Genomic DNA, 22,141 nt, shown 5'->3' with positions numbered 1-22,141 from the left:
AATATCAAGAAAGAAAGAGTGCGCACAAAAAGAAGGTGAACCGAGAAGTCGAGATTAAGACTTATGATGAGAGAAGAGGTTTACATGACGGCAGCACCAACACTCATATATTTCATCTCATTGAATTTCAACTGACATGTCTGTGCCGTGAGCCGACGATGGATGGCAAGCCCAGCTTGATCTCGACCAGATTCGACGATTTCATTTGCTAGCAAGACTTGAAGTTGTCAATTGGATATGTATCAGCCTGTTTGATTCACACATCTCGATTAATGGTTTCGGCTTCCAGGAGATATGAACAGGCTGTATAACAGTTTCGTCCCAAGAAGAATCGGAGGGTAATAGGTAATGCAGGGCTATTGTAACCCAGCCTTGTGGTCTTATAGAGTGAAGATGGATTGCAGAGAGGACAATATTAGCACGGCCGTTGAGAAAGACGCAAGAGGTACGAGGACTATGACGGAAAGGCTTAGCGATGAGAAGTCCTCCATATTTTCATGGGTACTGTAGCTTGGGATGAACATGTCTCGAATGTTAAGATATGATACGGTTGTTGCAAGAGATGAAAATCTCGCGTCTGGAATTGTAACCTTAAGCAACAATAATATGATACCCCTAAACCCCAAAACTTTAGGGAAGCGTGAATGCATCAATTCATGCCACCAACATGGGCATTCAACTTATTAGCTTTTTGGATATTGTGAATGCTGACATTGTCCAGAATGTGATGATATATTCAAAATTCATGTAAGAAGTTATTAATGTCAGAATTTTGATGGTTGATGAGGACGTGAAGTATCGAAAAGCAATCGGGCCATCTTATCTCATCGCCGCGTAACCTCATCCCTGTCATTGTCTCAGAACATGTAGGTTACAGCGGGTAACATGAGACGAAGACAACAACATCTCAGGCGGGCATAGGATGAAAGGCTGCATTGGATGAGACTCATCAATTGATTGCTAAAAAACCCCCTTCAGCCTTACTCATACCGGATTGCCATTTCCATCAATACAATCTGATGAGCTTCGTCTGATCATGCCAGGCAAATATTATCTCGGAATTTTTGAACAAGGTTCACCGAAACTCAAATGTTGCTCAAGCTCGCATCAAACAGATCTAGCTTACCTTTAATTCTTGTTAGATTTCTTCCATGAACGCCGTCTTGGCAATATGGGGGAAAAAATCAGAAATACACCCATGTTTCTCGTCTCAAGAAAATGCATATCATATAAAACCCTTCCCTCTGAGATCCGATCATCTTCTTTTTGGTTGTCTCGATCTCTAGTATCTTCTCTCTCTCTTTCACTCTCTCTCACACGTTCGTTTTCGCTGTTTGTCTATTTTCCACGTCTGGAACGTCTTTCATTAAGTGTTTTTACTTCCTAATACATATTCTTCTCACATCCTTTTACTTTTCATTGTCACTTCACCGAACAAAAGCACAAAACAACAACAACCATGATGCATTTAGTACTATTTGTTGCAGTCCTCGGAGCCATGGCTGTCGTCAACGCGGCTCCAGCATCTACAACTGTAAACCCTGATGCAGTTGCGGGAACAACATGTACCGATCCTTCAACGTAAGTATTTAATGATGTAATGAGAATTTCAAGCACTGATGTGTTACCAGAACTCTTGTATCCCATGATATCAACGTGGCTCTTCTCGGAATTTGTGGAGGTATAGCAGGAACTATTCAACAAGTGAGTTAATTCCTCTATTTTGGGAGAAGAGGAGAGTGAAAAGCCTTATGGAGTTTTACCAGGATATGGCAGGATATGAGCCGCCTGGGATAAGAGGGTAGAAAGAGATGTGTATATTTCAAGTGATAACACCAAATTGGTTTGGATCATTTTCCGATCAAATTATGCTTTCTTCGGAGACAAATCACAAGATCTTTGCCATACACGCTCATCATTACAAGACGAGATGAAAAATCGAGGAACCTAAGTAGCTCATCCTTGGGTTTGAAAGAGTATGAGCGGAAGAACACTCGTCTCTACTTTAATCTCTACAACAAATTATTAACACTCCGTAAATCAGTGTGGTGGTGAGCCTACGTCAACAACCGGAGAATCGGGTACTGCTCTCTTGAAACTTAATGCTGCCACATCCGGTCAGACAATTGATATCACGAAAGGCAGATGGGAAGGATGTATGAGAGCAGCGCGAGCGGTGTGTGGAGACAGTCCTTTTACCAGTACTTGTATTGGTGGAGCTAAGGTAAATGCTGGCAACGTAGATTTCGAACTTTCTGCCGCATAATAAGGTGTTCAAGGACTTGGGACTGTGAAGAAAAGGAGACATACTGTATGATTGGTACATAGCCGACGACTTCAACTATTAATTCTGTATATGTACCCACATTCACTCTAGTCATATAGAACGAGATTGGACTAAGCGGAAGATGTGCGAACGATGATTTGAACTCCGAACTTTTGATGAAGACATCACAAATCGCATGAACATAAGTACCCTCAGCTTTCTTCTGGCATATCTCACGTGTCAAGGTTCAGGATCACTTGAGGTATAATCACGTGCTATCCACATGCATCAAATCATGTGATAAAATTTGTGGCAAGATCTTATTCGTGGGAATTTGTGAAATGAGGACAAACAAATGAACAGGGCCGCGACCACATCTAAAATACGCAGGTACGGTATATGAACTACGAAGATACGAATCCAAAATCTGTAAAAATCCTCTTGTGTCTACTTTCCAACCTCTAAAGCCAACCCTTACACATTTCGACAGCTTTCGTCCATCGCGAAAACTTCTCTTTACTTTCTTCTGGAGTTATTTTCGGATGAAATTCAGTTTTGCCTACGGTATTGATATTCTTTAATTCGTCAAAAGTTTCCCAAACCCCCACGGCAAAACCTGCAGCGATGGCGGCACCTAAGGCTGTTGTCTCCAGCATTCTTGGACGTTCAACCGGGATCGAGATAAGATCGGCTTGAATCTGAAACGGCTTTAGACATTGTCCAAGATGGAAAGAATGGTACAAGAAAACTTACTTGCATGCAGAGATCAGAATTACTCATGCCTCCATCGACAGCGAGTTCAGCAAGTTTCTTCCCACTATCTTTTTCCATCGCGTTTAATATTGCTTTCGTTTGGAAACAAGTCGCCTCCAAAGTAGCGCGAGCAATATGACCTTTTTGTGTATATGCTGTGATACCGACTATTAATTGGTCAGTACTTGAGTTAATAGATGTCGCAATGGATCTTACAAAGAGTGCCGCGAGCGTCGTCATACCAGTACGGTGCGAAGAGTCCACTGAATGCAGTCACAAAAGTGACACCGCCATTATCTTCTACAGTTTCAGCTAGCTGACTGACCTTGGCCGAAGAGTCGATGAAGCCAAGGTTATTTTGAAGAAATTTGATACTGGAGCCTGCGACCGCGATACTTCCTTCCAAAGCATATTGCGGTTTACCATCAAAGTCATACGCAACTGTACTCAAAAGCCCGTGTGTGGAAATCACAGGCTTATCTCCAACATGGTAGAGAAGGAAGCAACCTGTCCCATAGGTATTTTCCGCTCTACCTGGTGTGAAACCTTTCTGTCCGACGAGCGCCGCACTTTGATCACCTAGCACGCCCGTGATAGGGACCCCTTTCAAGATTCCTGTTGTAAGAGTGCCGAAGGATTCGCGATCCGACGAGCGGACAATTTTGGGAAGACTAGTACGTTAATGCGTACTTTAATGGCGAAAGAGCAAGAAACTTACTGAAGCTTGTCCATATCAAATCTAAAAAAATCTAAAAGTTGCTCATCATACTTGAGAGTATGCAGATTCATGAACATTGAACGCGATGCATTTGTGGGATCTGTAACGAACACATTCTTCTTTGGTCCACCATTAAGTTTATAAATAACCCAGGAATCAACAGTACCAAACGCCAGATGACCTCGAGCATATGCGTCTGCGACTTTGCCATTGTTTTCAATCAACCACAAAAGCTTACCAACAGAAGGATAAGTCGATAAAGGAAGACCGCAGAGACCCTGCAGTTGATTAGATCCAAGTCGAGCTTTCAACTTTCTGACTAATGCCTGGTTTCTGGTATCTGTCCACACTATAGCATTTGCTAGAGGTTCCCCTGTTTCGTGATCCCAGACCACTGTTGTTTCTCTTTGATTTGTGAGTCCTACGGCTTTAATCTGTCTCGCCGAATGACCTTGTTGCTCAAATTGTTTGACGGCACCTTCAATACAAACTTCTATTGAGTCGATAATTTCAAGAGGATCATGTTCGTGCCACCTTGTCAAGGTCAGCTACGAATTGTCAGTGTTGATGGATGTACAAACCCTGATTGTGGATATATCTGAGAAAACTCGACTTGATGCGATGCAACCGGCTCGCCGTCTTTGTTGAAGATCAAAAATCTTGTGCTTGTTGTACCTTGGTCTATGGAACCTATGAAAGATCCATGATTGGACACGGACACGAAGGACTCATGGCTAGAAACTGAAGTGTGGTCACCCATATTGATTATGTTACTATTCTGCAGATAAATGTGCCAAAACCTCTGGCTTTTGTAGCCACGATGGAAGAGGGTTGTATGGAGCAAGGCATCTAGAACCCCTCGCCCGGATAAAATTTCTCCATATTTTAAGCATGTGATGCTTCAACGGACGTCAAACTTATTAAATCAACCTAGCCGATTCGAATGGCTTGCACTGGAGGAGCGGGGCCAATTCCGCTAACATCTTGTGGCCGAGCAAAGTCTTATGGTCTTGGTATTAGTATTGGCCAACAAATTAACTTACTAGCGCAACGGTACGGTATCACAGTTCTCGAAATCTGCATATTGAGTGATTAATTCACTCGGACATCAGAATGTTTGATACTATCATACCATTCGATCTATGCCGTCAATATTTACAGGGATCAGGGACGAATTGAACCAACATCTTAACTAGCGGCTTAACTAGCCCAAGAACTAGGAGGAAAGTGCGATTGTGGGGGAGGGGGCACAATCCTGGTCAAAACACTCAGGGATAGACATAGCGAAATTTCCATCAGAAATGAAGGGTGACGCTTACATAGTACAGCAGATGCATGTCGATATATCGATATGTTGATGTCAAGAACTCGGACGATTACCTCCATTGAGCTTTTTCACCAAGCAAATTTCTCGCACCATGCTTGTTTTCTCGTTGCCTCGGTAGGTATCGGCACACTGCATTCTTGGACACCACCAGATGATGCCAATTGCACCTTCATTGCGACGGAATTGACCCAACAAGACTCGGGATTCTGGTATATTATTGTTTACGATTATTGTGCGCTTGGAATTCAAACCACTGATGGTGTAGGCCGAATACAAGTGAAGATGGAGTGGCAGAGCTACTGCGTTTGCTGAAGGCTTCTAGAACAAGCAAGACTAGTGAAGTTCTCGGTTCATGAGACGGCTCTTGCAACCGCCATCCACTACCCCGCAATCTCGCCATATGCAAGAGCACTGACTTTAGTGCAAAATGACCATCATTTGCAACCCACAAATGATTACCAACGCCAAAAGAACATTCGGGTCAGCGTCCCCACTCAAGTTAGATCTGCATTAAGGATGTTCCAACGGTTTTAAATCTTACGAGTCGTTATGCATATGGCGCCCCACCAAGAATTCCAACGACCTGATCCTCAAATGCTTGGGACAGTTCAAAAGTCCAGACCACCTACAACGATGATCCTAGTGGGTTTCTACCTGGGAACCGTCTGATAACTGGAAGTTAATTCTAGGACGAAATTTTGCTCAAATGTACACAGCCTTTGACATATCGCATTATGAGATAAGTCGCCAATGGTGAATTTCATGGCAAAAAATCCTTCAAGCCTTCCGAAGACAGTTCGGGTGTCCGCCAGCCATTGGCTTGGAGCCACTAGAATAGAACGCCATGCATTTGTAAAATTGGCAAATGTGTGAATGCTGGCGTTATTCTAATAACAAGGAGGTATGTATTTACAATCGCCATTCGTGCGCTTAGCCATCTAGCATAGATATCGGCAACACCGTCGTGCCTGTTCTCCTAGAACTATCTCCATGTACTGTGCCGTGAATTGGGTCTATACCATGCGGAGAAAGGTATTGATACGATGTCGAGTATCACAGAGTTATACAGTCGAGACTAGGATAAGTAAATATCTACCCGTCGGGCAGTCAAATTGACCACACCTACCTGAAAAATGAAGTTTGATTGGAAGTACCGCTTTGGAAATATTCTTGCGAATACGACCTATATACTGTCATACCATTGATTTCATCGAGGAGAATGTACAAAGAATGAATTCATCCAAAGTTGGAAAATTGAAGTCTTGTTACCTTGAATAGGCAAAATTTTGTTGATGGTGACGCTCCATACTCTTCGCTATTATTGAAGATGCCATCATAGCTCGCACTATCTTTGTCAAGATCGACGTGTGTTTGGTTTGGTCATAATAGTCTTTTGAATTACCATCGAACTTGCTTTCAACTTAGTGTGGACCGGAGGAACCAAGTTTATTTCACAGTGTGATCAACCTTAATACTCTATTGGTAATGTTGATGCGGGGTTAAGTGACCAAGACTGCGCCGTCAACCACCGTCTGGTTGCAACAAGGATAGACCGAACTTATCGATAAGGCACCCCTCTTACATTGTTTGGTGGTCACCCAGAGCTCATCATAGTATGCTGTGGTGATGCCACTTTCCATTAGTCGGCACGAAGGTGTGTTATACATGCCGTTAACATACTCACGACACATCATTTTCTTGATTATTTCCGCGTTGAGATTACTCCGATGCAGCTGAATTCACACTTATTGATACGTCAATCTCTCGGGTGATTCAAACTGAGCGACCTTGTCAGTTCTCTATCCATACGTTCCGCACTCACAAGGAAGGAGTTTGGACCATCTTGGAGGTACTTTGGTGTCTCCTTTCAAATTGGCAGTTGGGATGGCTAAGTCTTCCCTTGATAAGATTGTCCAGAACGGCAACTTGACCTCTTCACGCAACTCAGAAGCGCTAACATGGCTTATTCTTAAGTTTTTATCTGTAGATTACTGCCTCGGCATGCTAGCTTCTCAATCGCATTGCGATGGTTCCAATATTACATACTTTTTGTGCACATGTTCATTTCATTAGGGGTGGTAACTTCGGCTACAACGCGGTGTCTTCCGCCTCTAAGAATCATACAAAACTGTATTACTCAAAAACCCCAAGTTACATATAGAACAGCATCCATCTCTTTCAGGCCCATCATCATCCAAGTTGATATTCACAAAATCGCCGTTCCACGCCTTTACTTTCTCAATTCCCCAAAATGAGTTCAGATAAGCAAGGGCCGCCCATTCCTACTGTTAGCAATGACAAGCAAATGGGGATGATGGAATCCCAAAACTCCTCGCCAAACCTCTCATCACACGAGTCCACACTGAATGAAAACAACGTTCACACGGTCTCCAGTGAAGGTAGCGGTGCTTATGCAGAACATGGTCCTGGAATTGATCATAAGATCCCACAAGAGCTCGAGATACAGTCAAAGCCAGACCTTTTATGGAGTCGTATTCGACATACCATGCGAGAACCGTTCTCGGAATTCTTTGGTGTATTTATTTTGTAAGAATACACTCAAGCCTTAAGGCTCCGCGATACAGACAATCTCTTTCTTGCTCGTTCAATAGTCACTGACATTCAAATAGGATCTTGTTTGGAGATGGCGTAGTTGCGCAAGTAGTCCTTAGCTCGGGGGAGAAGGGCTCCTATCAATCAATATCTTGGGGATGGGGGTGGGTATTTGCCCTGCTCTCAACGATATATTGGCTAAAAGCTTTAATAGCATTGGAGTTATGCTTGGAGTCTATGCTTCAGGCGTTAGTGGTGCCCATATCAACCCAGCTGTGACATTCGCAAACTGCGTCTTTCGAAAATTTCCCTGGCGCAAATTCCCCATCTATATGTTGGCGCAAGTGTTGGGAGCAATGTGTGCCGCCGGCGTGGTCTATGGTATGCCATTCCCAAAATTTTATAAAGCCAACATCTAATACGCTGATCCTTATAGCAAACTATAAATCTGCCATTGATATTTTCGAAGGGGGGAATAACATTCGAACTGTGGGCCTCAACACATCATCTGCAGGCATATTTTGTACCTACCCCGCCCCTTTTATGACAAAGACAGGACAATTCTTTTCGGAGTTCATCGCAAGTACGATACTCATGTTTTGTATCTACGCTTTACAAGATAATGGTAATTTAGGTTCTGGAAATCTTACCCCACTTGGACTCTTCTTCGTGATCTTCGGTATTGGAGCTTGCTTTGGATGTAAGTTGTATTTTTTGAACTCACTCATCGCACTATATATTGCCAAGATACTAATATGCGACTATTCACCAGGGGAAACTGGTTATGCAATTAATATGGCTAGAGACTTTGGTCCAAGATTGATGAGCTACTTCCTTGGGTATGGTCACGAAGTATGGAGCGCGGGAAACTATTACTTTTGGGTACCTATGGTAGCGCCATTTTTCGGATGCTTATTTGGAGGTTGGTTGTATGGTATGTGCTTACTATCCTTCATGCTCATGCTTTTGGCGAATATTTTCTAATTAAATGGTATAGATGTCTTCATCTTCACTGGTGAGAGCCCCATCAATACTCCTTGGATGGGATTGAAGCGGTTTATGCCTGGGGGTCTCGGGAGTAAGAAAGTAGATTCCGCAGCGTGAAATGGTGAGAGAGCAGAGAAGCTTGGTACCGATGCTAATCCTCTCTGTACGTTAAAGAGAAGGACATTATTGCGTCAGATGACTGGACTGCACGCATTTAGCTAGAATCTCAAGTATTGAACCGGTGCCAACGGTAAACTTCATAGGGAAGGAAAAGGGACCGACCGGCTATTTCTGCCTTCTTATGGGCTTTCACACATCATCATACACCAAGATGTCGGGAAAATGGATAGGAATTTCTCGGCAACTCTCAATGTAACCTTAAAATTTAACTTCTTTAATCAAACAAACACTACATACCCTAACTCCCCATCTCTTTAAATGTGATAAAGTTTCGCGCCATTATATCATTAGCTATCAAATTGTTTCATCATCTGTCATCTGTTGGAACAAGACTGATCCTGATGTTTTCTTGGCCCCCCTTTAGCTTCCCGCTAAGCGCATAGCCTCACCATAATCATGATTCCGTTTATCTCATCCACATTGGCGTTTTTATTGGCATTTGCATCAAATTTACATCCACTTGCTCAAGAAATTATTATTCAAACAATGTACCCAAATAGTTCCTACAATTCACCATCCGCATTAGTCGTCAGCCAAAAGGATTCACGAGAAGTTGAAGTCACATGATTAATCGCTCACAAGGACCGTTATTAAGCGGTCATTGTAGATCTATTAATGAAAGTACGAAATTGAAGTCAACAACACCAAAGCTAGGACTAGCTCCAACGGTTTATAGTATCTTGGCTATGTGGAGATAGTGCAGAACTATAAATCTAGTGTGAAATGACAGATCGTATGGCTACAAAGATTGAGTTGGTGCGGGTCTCTAGCAGTTACTTGTCCTCACGCTTGTCGTAATGAAATACCCCTCCATACCCCGATATCAGAGGGTTTCTTTCTCCGATCCGGGAATTATTCTGGATTATTGTAGATAGGTTTATTATTGCCGATAGTAGTTTTTTTGCTGGAAGAGTGTGATTAGTGATTTGGGGTATATTCTCGCTTAGGTGTTGAGTCTTCTTAGGATGAATAGTAACCAAATTCGATTCTCTTGTTGTGTTGATTGGTTGGAAGATGGATTTATCATATATTTTGTTTTCGAGCTTAAGTCAATGGATTTTCTGGGGAAATTTGGTCATCCATTCAAGTACTTATTGATTCATAGTGAAGCTCACCAGTAGGTGTACGGACTGATGGGACACTACAAAAATTGACTTGTGAATGTATCAAATCATATATCTTAAAAAGTATTCCGATTATTTATTAGAAATAAAACAATCAAAAAGTAAATTCTAATATCAAACAATTAGAGAATGAAAATTTCGAAAGTTGAGAAGTGTCTTGTCAATCCATGCACCTACCAGTGGCTCATTTCATATCTCCATACAATTCCTGTCAGCCAATGCATACAGGCTCAGACTGTTGATAATGATTAATCATATTTGCGTAATTGTATTCCAAAATTGTAAGTTGCATTGAATCAGCTCTACAGAATCATATGAATTTGAATGGCTATGAAGTCAAATATTGACATAACCACTTATCTTTTGCCAACAATATCCCTAGAACGCCAAACCTGTGACATAGCTTTCCCTGACTTAGTAACATCAAAACAAGGCTGATGAATCACCAGAAAGCTATCATTGTTGTTATCATAAATCTGAAAGATATTATTGCTTGTTTGTTCCCCCGAGAGCACCCGTGCAGTATCATCTTTTTGTTTTCAAAACAATAACTTCCTACCTTCACTCAATTTAAGATTTCAAAAAGAAAACGCGCAGCCCACGTCAAGGCTCTCGTCACTATTATCTCACTCGCTTCAGTCGCGTCCGCAATTCGTGAACGCGAATCGCGTCCTCCCGCACTATATTACCATTCAAGTTCAAGATTTCTCTACCATACGATCCAAGTCATGAAAACGGGCTACTAAGTGCTATCCTCAAGATCAACTCTCCATCATTCCCAATAAATACACTGAAAGAGATCCCGCTCGAGCAACGCAACCCACAAGACTACGCAGACTCAATGCAGAATCCTGTAAAATGCTGTTTATTGCAGCACAAACACGTATTAATGATCCCCGTTACAAAGGTTCAAAACTCGCATCTATCTACTTGTAAACATGTTTCTTATTCACATTTTACCTTCTCAAATTCTTCGTTGAGATATTCATCATTCCAAGATCTTGTGCAAACCACGCACATGATATGAGGATAACCATATAGATCCTCCCCAAAAGCTGGGCAGTAGATTGTATTCTACACGCGCTCCTGAATTCTCGAAGTTCTTGGTAGCGCAACGAACGAACTCATCGGAAACATCAAGAGTATGGCCAAAAATGTCAATAGTTCCGGTTGTAGACTGTCCAGAATCATCTGTCAATCTCAAGTTACCTAAGCTTGATTAATCGCTCAAGGTATACAAATCCCTGGGGACTGTTGGATGGTTTGATATGGGACGTGAAACGCCCAAACACAACTGCCAAAAACAGGCGGATGTCGAAAAATGTCACATCAATTCTCGATTGTCCTAGCGATCTCGACTCATAGGATCACGGATACCATCATGTGTCACAAAGTATGAATGAAGGAATCCCCTAATTACTGAAAGTAATACCCTCATTTAATTTGTTTCTGTGGCCAGGGATCAAGTGTAATCTGGGCCTGCTTACGCGGAGGTCATGCATTGGAGTAAGTTCTTGGATCTTGAGCCTCAGTGATCTTTCGGTGAAATTCGTAAAATGGGAATGGCGGTATACCAAGATGTCCCTCCACCAACGCATATCATCTTGCTCCAAATTGGGAGGATTCGGAGATAATTGGGTCTATCATGAGACTTCTAGGTGAGCTGCTGACGGAGAACTGCATTGAGTCAACATCAGATAAAACAGAAGTAGGGACAGCAAGTTGATGAGGTAGAGAGTACGGCTCGGGCCCAGAAATGGAATCTAAGTTTTAATAGCTATGCTAACCCTTACCTCAGAACTGTTAGAGTGAAAAGAGAAAACACAAGTTGCAAGCATCTGAATCTTTGGAGTAGGGCATTCGTCGGTAGGTTCGATATCCAGCGGACTTTACCTAACGTTGAATCTCAACTCATGGCAAGGGAAAGTACCTTGAACTGTCCAGAGAGGATTGTACAGAGGCCGTAATTGAGTTCCAGTGTAAAATAGAGGAGAAGAAAATGAATCATGTCAAGTGGCTTCCTTCAATAGATCACTTTGAAGTTTACGTGTCCCTTCAGAAGTTTACTCTTGTTACAAAGGTATAAATTCATTCATTTGATTGGATGAATCCAGGTGCTCCTGAGAACCAAGCATTAGCTATTGGCAAAGCTACATTTGATTGGTTCCTGAAGACCTAGCCCTAACTATCTTTCTCTTCTGCTCAAACGTAGTAATAGTCAACTAAATTAACTAGATTAACGTCACGTCGATCCTACGAGAATTTTTTATTTTATCGAAAACTTCACAACTTCTCTGATCATACATTCAGTCACTTCATACAAATTTCTAGGAACCTATCGACAAAATGGATATCTGGGAGTTTGTCTACCTCACAATGAAGGAGGTCGGTCTTGCCGGAAGCATGCTTCGTGCTCCAAATTACAGGGGAGTTCGAATTTATCATACCAGAAGATGTAAGTTACCTTCCCTTTACAGTATGCATATGTTATTTCATCAGCAGCTAACATGATTATCACACAGGCAACCGCTATTATGCGCTCTTTCCCGATGGTAGTCAATTATATTCCAGCACTGGTGGAATCGGAGAAACCGAATTCAAGATCCCTCCCAGCGATCAGTTGACACCAGAACGTCAAAAGCGCATCCTTGAGCAAATAGCACAGCGAGTTCGAAGAGAAAATGCATCGGTTCAGCGACTACAAAGGTACATCCGAAGAGACGAGCGACAGAATGCCGAATCGTGGGCCAAACATTTCGCTGACGCTGCTACTCCTGTCGATTAAAAGCTTAGACGACGCCTCCTCGTGAGATGTCAGGGAGCGGCATTCGTCGTAATCAGCGATCAATACCATGCCGCTTCGACGAAATCAATCGCGTTGCCAGGAACGAAAACCGCACTCCAAGAATAAACTGCGGACCAAATCGTCTATGATAGCTGGTACATGAATGATCAGGGCTTCATCCCTCCAAGATGAGCCTGAAGGACCAACCATCTAAGAAGATGTAACAAGCGCGGATGAAGGAGTATTTCTAAGCGATTCGAATTTACAAAGAGGAGATCTATGATCGGAAGTTAGCATTTTCTATGAAAGCATCTACTATCATCTCTACAGGAACTATAAGAATGACATTTCGCTTAAAGAAGATTTGGACGATTGGGATGGCTACATGATAATGATTGCGTTTCGGCACGAACTCGAGATGATGATGTTAGGAATGAATTTCAAGGGTGGTCTTTCATGATATCAATGGCGCAAATTGAATACCTTATGTATCTGTTTCGATGAATGGCCGATGTATTATCTTGGAAAAGGATGGTGAGATAGTGTCGGAACAGTTGGGATTTAGAACGGAGACAAGTATAGCGAATACATTAAATTGAACTCCTCGGATGAAATTGAATCCATTTTACGCTTTAACATAGGTATTCACAATTGCCAGTATCATCTTTGATGCAGGATCCATTCCTAGTTGAATTTTATTTCCCGAATCGACAAACAGCTTCACAATCAGTGACAGTCATCCTGCATACCAACCTCCTTTTCTGCCGTGGTATTTCTCTCAAAATTTCAATGTATCACTATCGTCTTATTGTATTCTTTGCACAGTTCCATGTGTACTATCGTCCCACAGAATCCTGAGAGATGGATTATGTGCTGTCCTCATGCCTATACTTTCCTCCCGAAGCTCTTGCTTGATAAATGGATTACCTCAAAATCTCATCTGAATCAGTTCTCATTCTCTGTAATTCTTCAGCTGCGGTTCCATTGAAACAACTTCTTCATCATCGCTTTTCAAATAATCCATCGACTTATCCAATTTTTTATTGTAAATCACAGCTCTATCAAGTACTATACGTCGCGATCCCGAAGGGCCGAAGAGGGGAGGATAGTGCACAGATGTCCATACTCTGTAGTGACCATGGCATGGGACAATCGACTTACAACCCAAGTTTTGGTCATCGAATTGAGAAGCATTATGAATGAGATAGTTATGGCGGACAGACACATACGTAATCACACTGTCGAGGAGTTTACTCTGGTTAGAAGTTAGTATGATGTGAAGCTTGTACAACGTTTGGATCATTAACTGGAAAGACTCATGATCACTGCCTTAAGCGAGATGAGTGACTTGTCTTTTTCTGCCGGATTCACCAGCTAAGCAGTACAGATGAAATGTGTAAACAAAAGATATGATTACACAATCTGCCCTCTGATACTGCAAGCATTATTTCTATGGTGGTAAGATTCAATACAGCTTTCTTCCTGTCCGAGACTTAAGCTCACCTACTTTTGAATCTTCTAATTATGGGATAAACTTTTGTTCTGATCGTCGTGCCTTCCTAGTACCATGGCCATAAGCCAAAGGTGGAGTGAAAAATTGTCTTATAATAGGCGCTGGAATTTTTCCAACTTTCTGATGCTAGAATGCTCACTTGTGAGCAACGACCATGCCATTAATATCTAGATTCAAAAAGGTGATAGGCCGCCACCAGAACATTGAGATCGTACAAACCCCGAGATATCTACAGGCCCAGACAAGCACCTTCCTAGTTTTTGGGTTGCTATGCAACGACAGCAGCAAGGTAAGTGCGATACCATGAGGCTAGATGGACTCGCTTCAGCATCTTCGAAAGCTGATTGTTTGTCTCAACCATACACTCACAAATATTGCATCAAATATTTTTCGTTCAAGATATTTTTAAGACGCATTCTTAGAAGTACAGTAATCCATTCCTGTCAAAGCTTTTGATATTGTGTCAGCACTCAACCCAAACTTCAACAAGTATGGCAAGCAGCCTATTGACCCCTGTCCAGCACATCTCACCTCCAAAGCGGCGCCAGCCAACCAAATTAAAGGCTGATCTCGAGTGTATTTTCTCAACCTTCGAACTGGAAGAGCACTCGAATTGTTATTGCAGACATACTTTTGGGAGTTCGTCATCCTTCCTTCTTCTACATTTTTGAGTTAAAACCTGACGATTCATCAGCGGGGCACCACTATACTCAATACAACGACGGCGGAGAGTTGTACATTGATGGCGATGGGTTCGGTATCTATGCTGACATAACGGGGAATCGTTCCCTTTCAATTCGCACCCAAAAGGAGCAGGCATCAATCAGGCAGAGAATTCGACAGGAAATAAGGGACGCCTCGGAGCTCGAATGGTTGAAGTACAAAGTTCGAGACTTCTTCGCCGAACGAGCAGTAAGAGAACTCGGAATACTCACGCTCGGAAAGCGTTCCGCGCAATTTTCAATGAATTGAAAGCAAAAGAAGAGGCGTGAGGAAGTGTCATACTTCTTTTATCACTCAAAGAACTCTTATTACTGAACAGAATACGCCCGGAAGCCTTCTGTACCTCATATTCAATCTAACCAGACGAAAGTTTAGGTTACGAGGATATAGTTAATGCAGGTATAAGCGGTTGGGATAGATAGTGGAGAAACTAGAAGACAATGATTTGTGTCCAAGCTAAGGACAGACAACTAGATCGATGTTTTGGCTCAGCGAAGTATTATCTTGGTATTCTACCCTAGCGGCAGCTTCTGATAATATCACTGATAACAAAGCTCATTGATTCTGCCCATGACCTTTTGACTAGCTGTTCACTCAAGAGTGTTGATGTGTTACGTGTATGCCGATGTTGACTTCATTTATTCCATTATCTTCATTGAACGGTGCACGTGAAATATACGGTAAACCATCATCGAAAGGGGAATCTTAGCGGCAACAACGGTGAGCATATAAAGAATCTCCAGGATATAAAAGACTTTGTAGATAGTAGTGATGGAAGTTACGCTAAGACTTTCATATGTTTTCCAAACCTGAGCTTGATACCTATGAACTAGTCAGCGTGCATGCAAAATATCAATTATGCATTGTCCACAATTGTGGTTTGAAGTAGACTCACTGTTGCAAGAATCATAAGCCCATCATCGATAACATATAGTACCTTTCTACGAGCCTTGATATATCTCGAGATTGCAGTACAAACATTAGCCAGCCAATATACCGCACTACATGCTGCTATATTGGTAGCTTGAGCATTTTCCAGTGGGGGGTGTAAGGATGCATTCATTGTTTTAATTAAAAAATAATATAGTGAAAGTTAATGCTATCTGGGAGGATGTCGAGGGCAGATGAGAGTTTTGAGAAGCGAAAAAGTAATTCAAGTAGCCATAAAGCATACGAAGCGCAACGAATGTGCCTTACTCAGAGAGTATAGGCTTCTTGTAAATTAATACGCTTCGCTGATCTGATCTTGCCTTGCCCATGATATGAGAGGCTGAGTATGCAAGTTGGGTAGCACTGCAGTTCTACATAGCCGGATTCAAAGCCGGCCCCCACGAATAGTCGACTACGACTATTGGATGGGCGAAAGATTCCTAGTGAACTCTTCGTCCACGAGTTTGCAGAAAAAAAAAAGGTTTATGTATAATGAATTGCTTCTGACAAAGTGAATATGAAAGGGTTTCCCCCAATGCAAAAAAATCCTGCTCGGCTCTGTAAATAGTGGACAATTATGATGTGAATATATTGCAATAGTGCGGCTCCTCAAATCAAACTCTTTCAGAATGAAGCAAACTGACTTACACCTACATTTCCACTAGTCTTAAATGTTGAGCCAGTTTCTATGTTAAAATAATTGCTTGGTACCTTTCCCAATGATTTCCTGATGCTTGGAGTTGGAATTCTACCGTATCTATCTCAAACGATACGTTGTGGTGTAGTGATGATCTACAGCCGACAGGCATAGCCATCACTATCTTGAAGCGGGAGACCTTTGATTTGCCAAATCTGTGTTTTTGCTTTCTTTCAGCCTGTTCACGATTGATCAATTGAATATCTGGGTTGGCTGAGGAGAGAATGTCGACTCGCACAGTGTCCTCAAGATTGCAGGCAAGTTTGGGGACCATACTTCCAATATTTCATGAGTACTCATGACAACGGCCATGAGGAAATTTGCATGGAACAAAAAAGTATAGTATACAGGGCAACTTTCCTGAATACTGTGACGCTGCAAATGGGGTATCAATATTAAAACCATCTTCAACATATTTCCATCACTTCCCACCGCGCGCCTCAGGGTTCTCTGTTTCTGTGTCCGGAAAAAATTCTGCGTCCGTTCCCGATTGATTGTCCCCCTCCATTTTCTTTTCCGTTGCTTCCTTTCCACTTCTTACGATAAAATACTTTCCGCCCCCGAATTCAACCTTTTCAGTCGCAGTCCCAGTCACATCCCACTCTTCTACACCTTGTGTCTCTATCGCAATCCCCGGCTGCCTTCTCGGTCTTTTGTTTCTTCCTTTATATTCCTCTTTCTTCAATGCTTCTTGGATTTCCTTAGTTTGCAATCCAATGGACTCATGCGCTTCTGCCTCCAACGTCTCATCCCTAATACTCCTTAGTGGCTCAATGCCCTCTGTATTGACCTTCTGAATATCCCTCAAAAAGTGCAATTGTAAATGTAGTGTATCTAGTAATTTCCTTTCTTCTTCTGGTGTTTTGGGAAGAGGAAGTGCGGAGAGTCGACATAAATGATGAAGTTGTTTGACGGTAATTTCTTCCGCAGGCTTCTCATTTGGAGATGGTAAAAGAGATCGAACGGACCAAGTGGGTTTTGATAAGAGCTCATCGATATTTGTCTTTCGGTGAGAAAGATCCACGTTTATTCGAGCATATACTCGGCGGACTGGGACTTGTTGATCTTCCGGCTTGGGGGTCAGAGGTGTTGTTATTTTACTTCCGTGAAGCTTTACACTCCGCGGCACAAAGCGACCCGTGCTACTTCCTGATTCGGGTGATGAGTTTCCACCTACTGCAGATGTCTCTCGAGGGGCTTCTGAAGTACTGTATGTTCGAGGAAGGGAAATTTGAGCGTATGTGTATCTTGTGGTAAAAAAGGAGTGCCGCAGCGATGCGCGACAACGCAAACATGTAGACCTCGACATTTTGCGATCAATTAGGTGATATCGTTGTGTTTCATGAAAAGCATCGATTGTTTACATTTTACATTGTAAAAAGTTCCCATGCGTTCCCCAGAAGTACGCTAGTGTGAATCACAGGCGGGGCAAGGCTATGTCAGAGCGCTAGGACTAGAAACAAACAACCCTTGCAAGAGTTGTCTTCAAAACCACGAACACATGTCAACTCTAACAACTCATTAATACGTACAACTCTTGATTAAACTCATTCATTGATAATTTTTGCACGAGACATATATTGCACAAAAGAATATCACACAGAAAATCGCAATCATGGCACAAGATCCTCGCACTCTAATGCAAAAGGTACCAACCCCACCATCTGCTACTCGATAAGCTTCATATTGACCATTTCCCAAGGCAGAAAAAGCAGTTGCAGGTGCTTCTGGTGGCTTCAGTCTTTTCGGTGGACGACAAGAGAAGTGGGAAAATGCTGCTGAATTATATAACCAAGCTGCGAATGCGTTCCGCATGCAAAAGCAAAGTAATACTTTCCCAAGTCTTTGCACCTTTAGATTTATACTGATACCCGTTTTACAGACAAGGAAGCCGGACAAGCCTTCGAGCGCGCTGCCGATATCCAAACCAACAAATTGAACGAACCGGATGATGCTGCCAATACGCTCACAGAAGCCTTCAAGGTATACAAAAAGGGAGAACCACTAGATGCGGCTCGATGCTTAGACGTTGCGATCAATCATTACACATCGAAAGGAAACTTCAGGAGAGCTGCCACACATAAGCAGAATTTGGCAGAAGTATATGAGATGGAGATTGGGGATATGAAGAAGGCGATTGAAAGTTATGAATTAGCCGCCAGTTGGTTCGAGGCCGATAATGCTGAGGCGTGAGTTTTGACCTCTATTTCTGACACCTATGTTTTGGTGATAGAGATGAACATATACTGATATATTGACAGACTGGCCAATAAACTTTATCTCAAGGTCGCCGATATTGCCGCTCTCGATGGCGACTATTACAAAGCCATCGAACATTTCGAGAAAGTAGCCGCATCATCCGTCTCGAACAATCTCATGAAATGGTCGGTAAAGGATTATTTCCTCAAGGCCGGTCTGTGTCATCTAGCTGTCGGCGATACAGTGGCCACCGGGCGAGCTTTCGAAAAGTACAGAGACATGGATCCAACATTCGCAAGCACAAGGGAACACCAATTATTAATCGACCTTGCCGAGGCCGTTGATGCAGGCGACCAAGAACAATTCGCCGACAAATTATTCCAGTATGATCAAATGAGCAAGTTGGACAAGTGGAAGACAACAATTTTGTTGAAAATCAAGGGTGCGATTGAGGAGAAGGGTGATGATTTCTCATGATCAATACTCTGTTCAATTAGAGTTCGCTCTTGCAGTTTGGCGTTTGGGTTTTGGGTGATATCTTTTGAGTTAGCCGCGGAGAAATATATTGTCATGGTCTTAAGCTTTGGCTAAACAAATATCAGTACGAAAATGATTAGTCTGTATACAATTGTTCGAATCCAATTTTTAGGTCAGTGCTTGAGATACGACATGTTTTTGACTGAAGTCATGTTTTCTGGTGAACTATTTCTATAGTATATCCAGGTTGATGGAATGAGATATGATATAGATGATGAAGAGTGAAGGAAAGGGGGAGGAATAAGATTTGCCAACAGTAGATACAGTGGAGTGAAGTCAAATGTTGATCAAGGAATTGATGAAATGATGATTCATGCATAAACAATAAAACATTCAAAACGCCAATCATAAAAATGAAAATAAATATACGTTCCAAACATCATCCATCATATATCTAATCCCTCGAATCTATCTTCGATGAACCAAACAGTATAAAAACATCTCCAGCTCAATTGACATGCAACTTCTCCACATCCTCCGGCAACTTCAACTCCTCATTTTTCCTACTCACCTCACTCTCCAATTTCCTCGCCTCATCCTCTAAATCCGCATCTCCTCCCTCATCCCCCTTCCTCTCCATCTCCATCTTCTCCCTCTCATCCAACAACTCCAACGTCTCCTCCTCCTTCGCCACCTCTTCCACATCAATATCCTCCCATCCAATCTTTTCCAAAATGGTCCCGACAAGATACTGATACCTGAGATGTCCACTAACCATCTCACTCACATCTACATTTTCCACCCCTTTCACATCTTGCGCGGGTTGCAGACCCGCAACGCCGAATTGGATGCTACTGGTGCGGTAGAGAAAAGCGAGGATGTAGTCGTTTTCGGAATAGACGTTGACGAGACGTCCGGAGACGACGCTGCGCATTGCGCGCCAGGCGGCGGCGTCGGAGGGAGTGGGGGCGCCGATTAGGACGGCGGATCTTTGAAGCATTAGGAGATATTTTATTGAGTGGGGGGGGGGGGGGGCGTGAGTGAGATGTATAGGATTTAGGGGGGAACTTACTCGACTAAACCGAACGCTCGACGTTCAGCTAGACTCATCAAACATGAATAGATTAATCTAGCTCCCAAACTATAACCAATGAGAGTAACTGGTCGTTCTCCCTGCGCCTTATTAATAAGTGCATCAGCAAGAACCAAGCCCGCTTTATCCGCGCGATTTTTCGCGACGGAGAATGGATTGTCGACGACTTTAGAGATTTTTAATAGACCAAGGGGCCACAGAGCGGTCATCAGACTCGCGAAGATGGTGCGAGCGATGATTTCTTTCTTGGCGAGAGACCAGGCTGCACTTTTGACTACCGATTCTAGGGATGTTCCGAGTTTGGATAGGGCTTCGAGTTCGTATCGGAGAGCGAATACTTCGCTTTGATGGCCGAGGACACGCCATGGAGTGATAACATCTTCTTTCTGGGTCAACCATCCGCTAACCCCTATTGTGACTCTCAACCTTCGGTCTTTTGCTGCCATTTCCTTGACAGATTTCTGATATGGTGATCCCCTCAGCGGCAGAAATGCAAAATCCGAAACCTCCTTCGCGTACGAATCCATCATTTTTCCCGTCATACTCGCACCATAAGCACCAAAAAGACTTCCAACAATAACTCCACTTTCCGCCAGCGCTCCCAGCAAGCCTGCAGCGGTCGTTGCACCAAGACCGAGCCCTCCCATTACAGTGCCCAGAGCGCCTGCAACTAGTGGAGCGGCAAGACCACCTGTGACTCCGACTATCGCGGCGCCTGCAACACCGGCAAGTCCGACTTTCCATCTTCGAGATACTTTGTTCTCTTCGCTTCTCTTTTGGGTTTCTTCATTGCCGGACATTTTCTTGGCGGCTTCTAGGAGTCCCTGTGCGACTTTCACTTCTGTCTCCGCCAAAGTGTGAAGGGGAAGATGGAGAGATGATGCTATATGCAGTAAGAGAATACGGGAATGCGCCGTGTAGTGCTCTAATGAAAGGAGCAGCAATAGCATGGCGTGTAGGAGCATTACTCTTTTCTCCTCTTGTAACGAATAAAGAGCAGTAGACGTCGGTGGATAAAGCTCTACTAAAGCCGCATCTGCTTCCACAACATTGGTAGTTTGTTCTAAGAGAGTTAATCATCAATTTACCTCAATCCAGGTAGAAGCTTGAAGCAATCATTAGAGGTACATACTAACAACCTTTGTTTTTGATTCCGCATCAGGGGTAGCATTTGCGCTGGCCTTTTTCTTCTGCTCTTCGGTAACTTCTTTGGGGTTATTAACAACCGAACCAATCCTCGATATCACATTTTCCTGCCATTCCTGGAAAAACTTCAGAGCATCACGCTTCAGCTCCAGCATTTTAGGAGCCGATAATTCCTTTTCTCTCTTCTCTCTCAGATTCCGAGCTTTTTCCTCTTCTTCAGATTCTTCTTTCGATTGACTATCATCAGTATTAGGATTCTTATCTCCAATTTCCAAAGCTTTGCTTGAAGTTTCTCCTGTGGTAATCGAGGCGTCAAAAGTATTACTGATTTGCTTTTGCATGACTTCTGTAATATTGGCAACAAGAAGTGTTAGATCAACACGTTCCTCTGTTTCCAACATTGTACTAAGATCATGTTCATGATCTTTGGAAGACTCTGATTTCGATGACCAGGGAGCCATGATTATTGATTAGGTTTGCAAATATTAAGGGGAAAGTGTCGTCGCATTTGTTTACCACTTGGTCGTTGAGCATCTAGGGTTGTCGATTGACGCCGATGACATAATTTCTTATCTTATCGCAAACGCGACTACTGAATGACGTAGTAATTTTCGCAACTGCGTAGCAATATAAATCTGATTCAACTAGATATTTATAAATTCAGATTCCA

At 42.8% G+C, this 22,141-nt stretch overlaps 7 protein-coding genes across 7 annotated transcripts; 4 read left to right on the top strand and 3 right to left on the bottom strand.

The window, feature by feature from the left end:
• The first annotated feature begins 1,196 nt into the window (after positions 1–1,196).
• On the top strand, positions 1,197–2,403 carry EAF01_004151 (uncharacterized protein). Its single transcript, XM_038912405.1, has 3 exons — positions 1,197–1,581; positions 1,632–1,704; positions 2,045–2,403. Exons 1-3 carry the CDS (start codon positions 1,460–1,462, stop codon positions 2,264–2,266), a joined length of 417 nt encoding a protein of 138 aa, XP_038772089.1. The 5' UTR covers positions 1,197–1,459; the 3' UTR covers positions 2,267–2,403.
• Positions 2,404–2,727: 324 nt separating this feature from the next.
• Positions 2,728–4,497, bottom strand: EAF01_004150 (uncharacterized protein; the record flags this gene model as incomplete). Its single annotated transcript, XM_038912404.1, has 5 exons — positions 2,728–2,964; positions 3,020–3,186; positions 3,236–3,690; positions 3,738–4,271; positions 4,319–4,497. The coding sequence occupies 5 exons, from the start codon at positions 4,495–4,497 to the stop codon at positions 2,728–2,730; spliced, it is 1,572 nt and encodes a 523-aa protein (XP_038772088.1).
• A 2,818-nt stretch (positions 4,498–7,315) lies between these two features.
• On the top strand, positions 7,316–9,014 carry EAF01_004149 (uncharacterized protein; the record flags this gene model as incomplete). The annotated part of the gene is made up of 6 exons (XM_038912403.1): positions 7,316–7,611; positions 7,695–7,781; positions 7,832–7,998; positions 8,054–8,317; positions 8,390–8,551; positions 8,615–9,014. The coding sequence occupies 6 exons, from the start codon at positions 7,316–7,318 to the stop codon at positions 8,719–8,721; spliced, it is 1,083 nt and encodes a 360-aa protein (XP_038772087.1). The 3' UTR covers positions 8,722–9,014.
• A 3,240-nt stretch (positions 9,015–12,254) lies between these two features.
• On the top strand, positions 12,255–12,693 carry EAF01_004148 (uncharacterized protein; the record flags this gene model as incomplete). Its single annotated transcript, XM_038912402.1, has 2 exons — positions 12,255–12,363; positions 12,431–12,693. The coding sequence occupies 2 exons, from the start codon at positions 12,255–12,257 to the stop codon at positions 12,691–12,693; spliced, it is 372 nt and encodes a 123-aa protein (XP_038772086.1).
• Positions 12,694–16,977: 4,284 nt separating this feature from the next.
• On the bottom strand, positions 16,978–17,865 carry EAF01_004147 (uncharacterized protein; the record flags this gene model as incomplete). Its single annotated transcript, XM_038912401.1, has 1 exon — positions 16,978–17,865. The coding sequence occupies one exon, from the start codon at positions 17,863–17,865 to the stop codon at positions 16,978–16,980; it is 888 nt and encodes a 295-aa protein (XP_038772085.1).
• A 306-nt stretch (positions 17,866–18,171) lies between these two features.
• Positions 18,172–19,232, top strand: EAF01_004146 (uncharacterized protein; the record flags this gene model as incomplete). Its single annotated transcript, XM_038912400.1, has 4 exons — positions 18,172–18,204; positions 18,259–18,382; positions 18,439–18,745; positions 18,818–19,232. The coding sequence occupies 4 exons, from the start codon at positions 18,172–18,174 to the stop codon at positions 19,230–19,232; spliced, it is 879 nt and encodes a 292-aa protein (XP_038772084.1).
• Positions 19,233–19,740: 508 nt separating this feature from the next.
• On the bottom strand, positions 19,741–21,932 carry EAF01_004145 (uncharacterized protein; the record flags this gene model as incomplete). Its single annotated transcript, XM_038912399.1, has 3 exons — positions 19,741–20,221; positions 20,305–21,388; positions 21,458–21,932. The coding sequence occupies 3 exons, from the start codon at positions 21,930–21,932 to the stop codon at positions 19,741–19,743; spliced, it is 2,040 nt and encodes a 679-aa protein (XP_038772083.1).
• Between the last annotated feature and the right edge of the window lie 209 nt (positions 21,933–22,141).

This window comes from Botrytis porri, assembly GCF_014898465.1.
Source record: "Botrytis porri strain MUCL 3234 chromosome Unknown BPOR_005, whole genome shotgun sequence".
Lineage (NCBI taxonomy): Eukaryota > Fungi > Ascomycota > Leotiomycetes > Helotiales > Sclerotiniaceae > Botrytis > Botrytis porri.
This window is presented reverse-complemented; position numbering and strand designations above follow the sequence as displayed.